The sequence below is a fragment of the Salmo salar genome, chromosome 09, assembly GCF_965601325.2.
Source record: "Salmo salar chromosome 09, fSalSal1, whole genome shotgun sequence".
Taxonomy (NCBI): Eukaryota; Metazoa; Chordata; class Actinopteri; order Salmoniformes; family Salmonidae; genus Salmo; species Salmo salar.
The window spans coordinates 87,290,718-87,302,962 of record NC_138299.1 but is presented as its reverse complement, the minus strand read 5'-3'; the positions used below and the strand labels follow the sequence as shown (position 1 = coordinate 87,302,962).

Sequence of the window (12,245 nt, the reverse complement as noted above, 5' to 3'; positions counted from 1 at the left end):
TCCGGTTATCATGCAGGATAGGCTACTCCGGTTATCATGCAGGATAGGCTACTCCGGTTATCATGCAGGATAGGCTACTCCGGTTATCATGCAGGATAGGCTACTCCGGTTATTTCACTCCAAGCATCAACCACTGTTTAAGGAGCATGCATCCTCTCACTGCACGACAGGTGATATTCCACCCAAACTCTGTATGCCGTGGGCTCTCCAACCCTGTTCCTGCAGCTACCCAGTGCTTCATTTTGGGAAACAAAGTTAAATCTGTTCAGGAAAATCGATAGTAACATATTAAATATTTTCATTAAACTGTTGACAGCCACTCTGCGCGCTGGAGTAAGGAATGACGAAGCGAGAGAAAGATGGAAATGCACAGTGGTGAGATATTCTGTAACTAAAGGTAATGTCAGCCTATTGCTTATATAAAAAGAAAAAGCTCTATTACTAAGCTATTAAAAAATCAAATACAAAATTCACTATAACTGTAGGCTAACTCTGTAAGCCGTCCTGCACAATCAATAAACCAACAGCATCGCCTAGGCCTATAAGTTCTCTCCCAGACTCATGAATATAAAGTTTGGAGAATAGCATAAGGTCCATCCAGTATGCATTACAGTCCACACTTAAAGGCGATCCCTAATTTGTAACCATTTTGGGAGTATAGGCTAGGCCAATTATGTGCCAAAGACATCTTGAATCAGTTTTTATATGTTTTTCTGCTGTGTGTAATATGCAGTAGGCTATGTATTGTATATGGAACAAAAATAAACAACATGCAACAATGTCAATGATTTTACTGAGTTACAGCTCATATAAGGAAATCAGTCAACTGAAATATATTCATTAGGCCCTAATCTATGGATTTCACATGACTGGTCAAGGGCGCAGCCATGGGTGGGCATAGGCACACCCACTTGGGAGCCAGCCCCACCCCGTCGGGAGCTGGCCCAGCCAATCAGAATGCATTTTTTTCCCCACAAAAGGGCTTTATTACAGAAAGAAATACTCCTCAGTTTCATCAGATGTCCAAGGTGGCTGGTCTCAGATGATACCACAGGTGAAGAAGCCGGATGTGGAGGTCCTGGGCTGGCGTGGTTACACATTGTGAGGCCGGTTGGACGTACTGACAAATTCCCTAAAACAACTTGAGGCGGCTTATGGTAGAGAAATTAACATTAAAATTGTCAGTTAACAGCTCCGGTGGACATTCCTGCAGTCAGCATGCCAATTGCACACTCTCTCAAAACTTGGCATTGTGTTGCGTGACAAAACTGCACATTTTAGAGTGGCCTTTTATTGCCCCCAGCACAAGGTACACCTGTGTAATGATAATGCTGTTTAATCAGCTTCTTGATTTGCCACACCTGTCAGGTGGACAGATTATCTTGGCAAAGGAGAAATGCTCACTAACAGGGATGTAAGCACATTTGTGCACAAAATTCTAGACAAATAAGCTTTTTGTGCATATGGAACATTTCTGGGACCAACACTTTAAATGTTGCGTTTTTCTATTTGTTCAGTATATAAACGGCACAATCATTATTACATTTTTTTTCCATACAAGTGTTTTGAATGAATCATCACCTTATAAAGTGCTGTCCATTTCGTTGTGTTAGGCGTTGAAACCACATCCACAACAACCATGTTTTCCACTCAGTTTAACCTGTTGTTGAACTTCTTTCTTCAAATTGATCAATCACACTGAGGTGAGTTTTAAAAGCATGAAACTGTTTGGATACGTGTTTGATGTGATTTTCAACTGCGTTTGCATTGATGTCATAGTAGTTAGAGGGACAACAGAGCCCTGAGTACCAGGCCAATAGCAACGTGATGATCGTTAGCGACTTGGGTACTACCAACGCATGTCCAGACTGCATTAGAGGAGATTACCATGACTCAGTCACGTGGAATTTGACTGCGGTCATGACTGCCCGTGTGGCGGTAATACTTTCACCGCAACAGCCTTATTCAAACATAGTCAATTCCTTCAATCACATAGCAGGGGAGAATTAAAGTCATTCTAGGTTGTAAAACTATACACCGTGTGGTGTTTTAACTATTCAGCATGACTCCCACAGCCCCAAGCAGGCAGTGAACCAATGGGTTGATGCTAGCAGTTACTGTCAGACTATTTCTAGTCTACCAGAGTGGCTGGAAGGGTAGTACAGAGGTCTTTATCTCAATCCCCTCATGTGCATTGTTAGAATGCTGAGAAGAAAAGGTCACCCACTCAATACTGATTATGACCGACAGCAGCCTAACTTTAACAACGCACTCTTGGGTGGTGTCAGAAATGGCACCCTATTCACTTTATAGTGCACTGCTTTGACCAGAGGCGCTGGTTGGAAAGAGTGCACTATATAGGAAATAAAGACAAAAATAGAAAACTATCTATATATATATACACTGGAGGTCCTGTATGCCTCAGTTGGTATTGTGGGTTCAAGTACCAGGGCCACCCACACGTAAAATGTGCACGCATGACTGTATGTCGCTTTGGACAAAAGTGTCTGCTAAATGGCATATCTGACGCATCATCATTATATTATGGAGGGAGATGGGGCAGTGCTGTTGCCTAGTGTCAATAACACTTATCTTGGAACGTTATTGGAGTGGGCCGTAAGATAAGAGTGAATGTGAGGGGTGTTGTGTGTTGGCAGTACCTGACTTCTCTCAGCCAGCTCTCTCCTCTGGTCCTCCTCTGCCTTTATCCTGTGGGTCAGGGTCATGTTCTCCTCGGTGAGCTCCTGAATCTGGCCCTGAGGAACATCACATCATGAGGACACCATCACCTAACCGCTCCTGAAACAAAATAACTTGGAATATATTTTGATATGTGAAGCTGAAGCTTACAGATAAAGTGGCTTCAGCCTCCTTCAGTTTTTTGTCCAATGTCTGCAGCTCCCGCTCATGAGCTTGACGGAGCTCTTGGAGAGAGATCAGTTTAACAGAATTATAATGCAAGACATTCAAAATCAGTCAAAAAAATGACTAACACGTGGTTTGCTGATTTTTACCTTGCAGTAACTTAAAAACGGTGTACAGGATGAATGTACCTTTTACAGATTCTTCATACTGCTGTTTAACCGCTTGGATCTGTTCAGAGTGGCTGGCCTCCAGCTCTAACGTCACAGCCTCGTGGCTGGCTCTCAACTCCGTCATCTTCAAAAGAGAAGGAACATGGTTTTAGGAACATTCATGATCCTATGACAAAAGCAACGTATAAAAAGCTTATTACCACTATCTATTTCCCCAGAGTCAAATTAACTCATGGATACCATGTGTGTCTGCTTGCAGTTAAGGAAGTTGCTAACTAGCGTTAATGCAATTGTCAACTCGTGTTAGTGCAATGTAAGTCTATGGTAAATGCTAGCATGCTAGTATTTACCATAGACTTAGTCATTGCGCTAACGCTGGCTTACGAAACACTAACTTCCTTCATACTGGATGCAGAGACCTAAAAATGGCATCCATGAGTTCACCCGACTCTGGGGCAGCAGATAAAGGGCTTCACCCGACTCTGGGGCAGCAGATAAAGGGCTTCACCCGACTCTGGGGCAGCAGATAAAGGGCTTCACCCGACTCTGGGGAAGCAGATAAAGGGCTTCACCCGACTCTGGGGAAGCAGATAAAGGGCTTCACCCGACTCTGGGGAAGCAGATAAAGGGCTTCACCCGACTCTGGGGAAGCAGATAAAGGGCTTCACCCGACTCTGGGGAAGCAGATAAAGGGCTTCACCCGACTCTGGGGAAGCAGATAAAGGGCTTCACCCGACTCTGGGGAAGCAGATAAAGGGCTTCACCCGACTCTGGGGAAGCAGATAAAGGGCTTCACTGCCAAAATCCCGAAGTATCCCTTTAACAGGTGCATTATGAATCATCACATCAACAGTAACGGATAGATCATGAAAAGCCTTTAGGCCTTTAAACTAATTAAGATCAAACCAACACAGTACAGACTGCCAAAAACACTTATTACTAACGGATAGAATTTCAATTCTATTCAGTGAGTCTGTTTGCTTAAGACAGTGTGCATCCCCAAATGGCACACTATTCCCTTTAAAGTGCACAACTTTGACTAGGGTCCATAGGGCTTTGGTCAAAAGGACGCACTATATCAGTAGAGCAACCTTCAGCATCAGGATGAAACCAGCTCCACGCTGACAGTGTACCGACAGATGGCCCCAGATCTGATTTGTGGACTACTTTCTGCAGTGACCAGTTTTCCTTGAAATGAATCTAGCTGAGTAGTACGCTCTGTGAATGACTCAACAGAATGACTGCAGAGGAACTGATGGATATTGTGTATGTCAGGAATGAAAAATCTCTAAACAATTATCTCATTGTCACAGACAGACAGGACTGAGCCCTGAGAGCGACAGTCACGTAATGTGTAGTTGTATTAAGACTTGACACTGTGGATGCATTCCAATCCTCTCAAGCCCTTCTCTACATTTTTACTGATCTGAAATAAACAGACTTCTCCAGTAAAAAGGAGGAACAGAGCCACGTTTAGCCTATTGGCACTCTTCCTACGTCCCAAATGGCACCCCATTCCCTTTGTAGTGCACTACTTTTGACCAAATCTCATAGGGCTTTGGTCAAAAGTAGTGCACCATACAGGGAATAGCGTTCCATTAGGGATGCATCCAGTAGCTTTAATGTACCTGCTGCTCCATGAGGGCCTTGCACCGCTCTGCCTCCTCCTGGTAGGTCAGGTGGATCTTGTCCCACTCGGCCTGGTAGAACACCCTGAGCCTCTCCTCCAGCTGGGCCAGCTCTGTGTGGTGCTGCTCCTGCATCGTCTGGAGCACGCCCTCCAATGCGCCACACACCTCATCCTTCTCCCGCTCCAACAACTCACACGAGCGGGCCGAGTTCACTGCAGGGTGCCAGTAGGATCCACAGCAGAGGGGAAATCATTTAGTTTTGTGGAACTGTATTTTCTAACAGGAAATGTGTTTGTCTCATCTCTTATCAAAGAAGAACAGCATTATATAAACAATGACAAACTAACAGTCTAACAAAGGGGCTGAGAGGGCCAGTGGGTTCAGCACAGACTCCCAAAGTCATGTGTGCCTGCAATCTCTTTGTTGTGCTTATTGGATTTCTTTATTTACATTTTTCAAATGTGACATTTCATGGATGTTTATTGAAATACAAATAAATAAAAATGTCAATGATGGTAAGGACATCTACAAATTCTGTCAGTTCTGAGAAAAGGGAAATAAGAGTAGTGAAATTCACCCTGCGTATGCAGGGGCAAGAAATGACTTTGGGAACTGGCTGACTACAGAGCACACTGCCTTACCCAGTGCCCGCCTCTGGCTGACTACAGAGCACACTGCCTTACCCAGTGCCCGCCTCTGGCTGACTACAGAGCACACTGCCTTCTTGGCAGTACAAAGACATACCCATGAGTTATCAAAAACACATTTTCACAATTGTCTGAAATCAGTGTCATGTCCTAGGATTTTTTTTATATTGACTCACTTCTGTCCTACTTGCAACATATGTCTGCTACAGTAGAACAGTACACCAGCTTTACAGCTTGAACATGGACATGCTGCTGTTACTACTGTCTAACACAATGGACATGCTGCTGTTACTACTGTCTAACACAATGGACATGCTGTTGGGGGTACTGGAGGACTGGAGTTGGGAGACACTAATATAAACTAAGCAACAGACACATGGCTCTGGTGGGCCCTTGCGTGCTGTGCCACATTCCTGGTACAGACAGAACAGATGCCAGTGCCAGCGTGATGCCCAGCAGTTGGCCTTGCCAGCCCGTGAGGATTTCCGTTGGCTGGCGATGACATAAGAGTGGCAGCTGTGTACAACAGGGTAGTATCTACTGTTGCCATGTGTAGCAGGTGACATCCATATGGAGGTTGATTCCTGACACACAATCCTACCAGTATGAACAGAATAGCTCAATAGCTCTCGATTTACAAGTGGGCAGGGATGGATGGTTATTAAAGGCTACTTCCAGCTGTTGGTGCAATAGAAATCATTCTAATTCTATGGTTGGTGCCCTTCTGCAGGCACGTGTCAGAATATGAATCTTCTTATGAAATATGTTTAATGGTGGCAACCTTCATAAAACAAGACATGTTCACCACAGAACAGTACCGTGTATCTTTAAACACAGATCAGCGATTAGATGGTATTCACACGTTAAAAGGATTGGGGAAGTGATTTCCCCTCCGTTGACACTGCAACAGTTCAGAGAAAGTTTCAGGAGAGAGGGGAATTTGAGGCTCTTTATCATGTGTACCAGTCAGCCATGTCATCCATCTAGAACTACTGTGTCTCAGGCAAAAATGCCAAGCAGAAGGTTTCTACCCGATATGAGACAAACATCTAAACATAAATAAATGTAAAGAACCAGCTCAAGTGTACAGTACAGAAAAGACAGGTGTAGGATAGGGACCCTGACAAGTGAGGCTGTGGTTGTTACACAGATGGTATATCACCCCCTGAGCCAGAGTACTGCCACTGGTGATTCTGCAACTAAGGGCACCTTCGGCATTTTTTTATAATTTTTTTGAAATCACAAAATATGATTTTACTCGATTTTCATTTTAGTTTAAAACTTAACAATGGGTTTTTGGAATATTTGGTTTATCCGTCTATAGGATTTGGTACTACCATATTAAGAAATAATTATTTAAATTCCTTAACCATAAATACTGGCCTGCGCTGGCTGTGCATGGGGGCTACCATCAACAATGCAATTTCTTTTTGAAATTGTTATAGATTTATCATTTTTCCAGTAGTTACAGTATATTGGGAACAAGTGCTTTACACTTGAAGTACAGTTGAAGTCGGAAGTTTACATACACCAAAGCCAAATACATTTAAACTCAGGTTAACAATTCCTGACATTTAATCCAAGTAAAAATTCCCTGTCTTAGGTCAGTTAGGATCACCACTTTATTTTAAGAACGTGAAATGTCAGAATAATAGTAGAGAGAATGATTTATTTCAGCTTTTATTTCTTTTATCACATTCCCAGTGGGTCAGAAGTTTACATACAGTCAATTAGTAAGTGGTAGCATTGCCTTTAAATTGTTTAACTTGGGTCAAACGTTCCGGGTAGCCTTCCACAAGCTTCCCACAATAAGTTGGCTGAATTTTGGCCCATTCCACCTGACAGAGCTGGTGTAACCGAGTCAGGTTTGTAGGCCTCCTTGCTCGCACACGCTTTTTCAGTTCTGCCCACAAATTTTCTATAGGATTGAGGTCAGGGCTTTGTGATGGCCACTCCAATACCTTGACTTTGTTGTCCTTAAGCCATTTTGCCACAACTTTGGAAGTATGCTTGGGGTCATTGTCCATTTGGAAGACCCATTTGCAACCAAGCTTTAACTTCCTGACTGATGTCTTGAGATGTTGCTTCAATATATCCACATCATTTTCCTACCTCAATGTCATATATTTTGTGAAGTGCACCAGCCCTCCTGCAACAAAGAACCCCCACAACATGATGCTGCCAACCCCACAACATGATGCTGCCACCCCCGTGCTTCACAGTTGGGATGGTGTTCTTCGGCTTGCAAGCATTCCCCTTTTTCCTCCAAACATAACGATGGTCATTATGGCCAAACAGTTCTATTTTTGTTACATCAGACCAGAGGACATTTCTCCAAAAAGTATGATCTTTGTCCCCATGTGCAGTTGCAAACCGTAGTCTGGCTTTTTTATGGCGGTTTTGGAGCAGTGGCTTCTTCCTTGGTGAGAGGCCTTTCAGGTTATGTCGATATAGGACTCGTTTTACCAAGGTCCTTTGCTGTTGTTCTGAGATTAATTTGCACACCAAAGTACGTTCATCTCTAGGAGACAGAACGCGTCTCCTTCCTGAGCGGTATGATGGCTGCGTGGTCCCATGGTGTTTATACTTGCGTACTATTGTTTGTACAGATGAACGTGGTACCTTCAGGCGTTTGGAAATTTCTCCCAAGGATGAACCAGACTTGTGGAGGTCAACAATTTGTTTTCTGAGGTCTTGGCTGATTTCTTTTGATTTTCCCATGATGTCAAGCAAAGAGGCACTGTTTGAAGGTAGGCCTTGAAATACATCCACAGGTACACCTCCAATTGACTCGAATGATGTCAATTAGCCTATCATCAGAAACTTCTAAAGCTATGACATCATTTTCTGGAATTTTCCAAACTGTTTAAAGGCACAGTCAACTTAGTGTATGTAAACTTCTGACCCACTGGAATTGTGATACAGTGAGTTGTAAGTGAAATAATCGGTCTGTAAATAATTGTTGAAAAAATTACTTGTGTCATGCAAAGTAGTTGTCCTAACCAACTTGCCAAAACTCTAGTTTGTTAACAAGAAATTTGTGGAGAGGTTGAAAAACGAGTTTTAATGACTCCGACTTCAACATTTTACATTTTAGTCATTGAGCAGACGCTCTTATCCAGAGCGACTTACAGTAGTGAATACATACAACAACAACAAAAATGCATGAAATGTACTGGCCCCCGTGGGAATCGAACCCACAACCCTGGCATTGCACACACCATGCTGGTGTTGCAAACACCATGCTCTACCAACTGAGCCACAGGGAAGACTGTGTTCATTGTGGTGGTAATGGTAAATTGGACTAGTTAAAATAAGTGGGTGGAAATGGATTATCATTGAATGCTATAAAGAAAGTAAAATATAATTTGATAAGCAGTATTAAGCAGGGGTATTCCCATTGTATAGAAAAATAAACTACTTCTGGTAATAACCAGGAAATCGTTGTAACCAACATTTTGTCGTGGTTATGGCAATTGGCAACATTTTGGGATTTAACTGCCAGGCCACAAGGTTTACTTGGTTAGTGGGATCAGCCATCATTAGATTAATTCCAACCACAACATAATGAGATGTATCATTTCAAATAGAGGACAATCTAGATGAATTGGCTCAGTTGGTAGAGCATGGCGCTTGCAAAGCCAATGTTGTTGGTTCGATTCCCATGTGGGACCAGTTTGAGAAAAAAAAAAGTATGAAAATGAATGCACTCACTACTCTAAATCGCTCTGGATTAGAGCGTCTGCTAAATGCCTAAAATGTACGTTTTTTTTTAATTGACGTTGCGGTAATGACGCAGAATAAACAATATTCAAAGTGACCTTTCTTTGAGGTGGAGTATGATATACTCTCCATGTCATATCCTTGTTCTCCACTTTCACTTCTTTTGTGATTTGACGTGTAAAATGTTGACTTAACACCATATTTGATCATTTTGTTTAGAGTGATGGTAAAGCAGCAATACTCTGAGGCAACTATTTTGTGTAAAAAAGTAACAAACGGCTTACGCACATAAAATATTTATATAGTTTCCATTTACTTTGACTCTTTCCAACAGGTGCATTAAATATTTTTAAATGATAAAAATGTCTAAGTGTAATATATAGCATCATATCAAAAGTGTGGGAGTGAGAAGAAATAGAACCCCAGACCTACAGGGACAGAGCCCAAACAAACACATCAGGTTGAGCCCTGCACTCCACAGGCATGAAGTAACACAGGGGATATGGTCATAGGAGCCAGGCTAAATTCATCACACTAAAACACACTGTAAAGGCCCATCTGGGGATTGGGGCTGAAGCCATATCTAAAAGTTACTGGTCTTGGATTCTTGTCAGGGTGATGGCTTTGAATGTACCCCAATTCCAGATACTAGGTGGTGAGGCAGGAAAAAAACTATGACGCGCTTGTAATTTATATTGGTGAAGAGTGTTAATATGAAAGGATAGTATGTCATGTCATGAAACTGGAGGTGGCCCAAACAGACAATGCAGTACACTGTAATTAGCCAGCTGCTGTGAGTGGAGTGATGACATCATTGGGGGAGCAAGCCCATACTGGCTATGCAGAATACTGTCTGAGGGATGGGGTAAAGTATACCCTATTCCCAGGGCCTATACAGGGCTCTAGTCAAAAGTAGTGCACTATATAGGAAATAGGGTGTCATTTGGGATGGAAACACTGACGGTAAGTGTTGGGCTCAGGATAAATGCCTTGTGGTCTTTGCCTTCCTCCCCTCCCCTTGTACAGTACTACCATGTACCAACAACCCCAGTGGGTCTGTCTGTAGAACTCTGAACAGAACCAGTGGGTCTGTCTGTAGACCTGTCTGGGGGTCTTATCTCAGTCTGTAGACCTGTCTGGGAGTCTTATCTATTAGAAGCTGATACACTGGGCTTAATGGGAAGGGGAGTCAGGTGCTGGTCCCAAGGCTGAGGTACGTTGTCTGACCACCAACATGGAGGGAGGGGTGGAGCCACACTAGCCCATTGCAGCCCCACGGGAAGAGAACAGAGAGAGACTTAATACAGGGATGCAAACTGTGAAGCGCAAGAAAAAATATTTTCAGAGAACAACAAGTACATTATACACATTTGATTAATCTCAATAATCCTAACTTTCCAAACCACAATAGACAATAAATAGTGCCCACGGGTATGGGGAGTTTGGCTCGTTGGTCTGCCTACAAGGTTTAGCATGATGTCATGATCACCTCAGTCTCCCCAGACAGGAACACACAGAGCACTGGAACATCAGACCAATTCAGCTCTCAGTTTAATTGTTCCAGGTTTTGGATTTCCCCCAAGTTTTTTTTTTCCTTCAGGTTTTGACTCTAAAAAATATGTAATGTTCCTTTATAGAAAAACAACTAAATTTGATGTTGTAAGTCCACAACAATACTTATCAGGAGGTCTTTTAAGGTCCAGGGAACCCCCCCCATCAACATTTCATTGGGAAGTTTTTTTAAATGACCGTTTCTGCATGCTAACTGGCTACATAACACATAGGCACACAGAAACAGGCATTACAGGCGTTACTTCAGAAAGTTGCAAGAAATACCAATCACTGATGCATTATTTTCATGAATTCGGAGAAACAAGTCCAATTTAACTACTTTCTAAAAAAATGCAATACATTTTACTTTGTCTCAGTCCAGAGGCTCAGCCAATGATTGATACGAGACCCCCCCCCTTTCAGGATTCATGTAGATGGTCTATTTTGAGATCAAAACAGTGTATCGGCAACCAGCACGTAAACCACAGCATGGCCAGGAGGGGTGTTTCCAAGGCCACTGCAGTGTGTTGTGGGTTGCGTCCTCGTCTCCACACCTCTCTTACGGCCTCAGATAGTTGAGCATTCCAGCACAGGGTGCTAACAGCCTCTATGGGGGCCGGCTGCTAACAGCCTCTATGGGGGCCAGGCACAAACCTAAGGACCCTCAAGGGAACATGCTGCATCAGAGACACTCAGAACAGAGGCCGGGGCTAATAGAGCAGACACACACTTCTACACTGCGTCGGTTCTGGGCGTCCCATCCCCTCCTCGGTGGAGGAAGGAACAAATTAACCAGGGAAGGAGGGAGAGAATCTAATTACAGGGCAGATAAGAGGCAAAGGGAATACATGCAATAGAATAACTGTCTGATGACACTGCCACTGTTTGGGCTTGTGACAGACTTAAGCTGCTTATTAAACTCATAGTCATGGCAGCAATGTTTTTTTCCGAAAGAGAGTCAGAGATGTTTCTGAGCTTCCTCCCCACACACTGAAAGCACAACATCACTGTCAAGGCAAAGCCCACGAGTTGTTCTTGGGGCTGAGCCTAGTGCTAAGGGTTGGGGCTGAGCCTAGTGCTAAGGGTTGGGGCTGAGCCTAGTGCTAAGGGTTGGGGCTGAGCCTAGTGCTAAGGGTTGGGGCTGAGCCTAGTGCTAAGGGTTGGGGCTGAGCCTAGTGCTAAGTGCTCTGACAAATAAGAGCTGCACAAACAAAACAAAGTAGCATTGAGCCCTATCTGTGTAGTGTTAGCCGTAGTGATAGCTTAAGTAAACGTAGTGAAGTATTGAAGTGTCCCCTAGACACTGATCTTGGGTCAGTTTATAATTTCCCCCACTAATGGTTAAGGTTAAGATTGAGGGAGGAGAAGCTGATTCTAGCTCTGTACCTAGGGGAAAGTTAAGCCCGAAGCGGTTAGGGTTGTCTGTGGTGACCTTACTTACCGAGCTCTCCCTGCAAGGTCATCAGTTCCTGGGACAGGTCCCTGCGCTGCTTAATGACCTCATCATGCTGGGAAACACACACACACACACACACACACACACACACACACACACACACACACACACAGTTCAGTAAGAAGAACCTAAAAATGTAATTCGTATAACAGCTTTCAATTCAATATCCTTTCGAATACTATACGGTCATTTTAGATGCACA

At 43.4% G+C, this 12,245-nt stretch overlaps 1 protein-coding gene across 4 annotated transcripts in view; it reads right to left on the bottom strand.

Annotated features, from left to right (window-relative positions):
* The window catches only part of mtus1a (microtubule associated tumor suppressor 1a), a 58,101-nt gene that overhangs the window by 3,397 nt on the left and 42,459 nt on the right, over positions 1 to 12,245 (bottom strand). For all 4 annotated transcript variants that reach the window (XM_082956018.1, XM_014212819.3, XM_082956019.1 and 1 more), the window contains 5 exons: positions 12,029 to 12,095; positions 4,664 to 4,878; positions 3,054 to 3,159; positions 2,851 to 2,924; positions 2,661 to 2,756 (listed from right to left, as the gene is read on the bottom strand). In XM_082956018.1, coding sequence (XP_082812144.1) covers positions 2,661 to 2,756; positions 2,851 to 2,924; positions 3,054 to 3,159; positions 4,664 to 4,878; positions 12,029 to 12,095 — 558 coding nt within the window. The remainder of the gene's footprint in view (positions 1 to 2,660; positions 2,757 to 2,850; positions 2,925 to 3,053; positions 3,160 to 4,663; positions 4,879 to 12,028; positions 12,096 to 12,245) is intronic.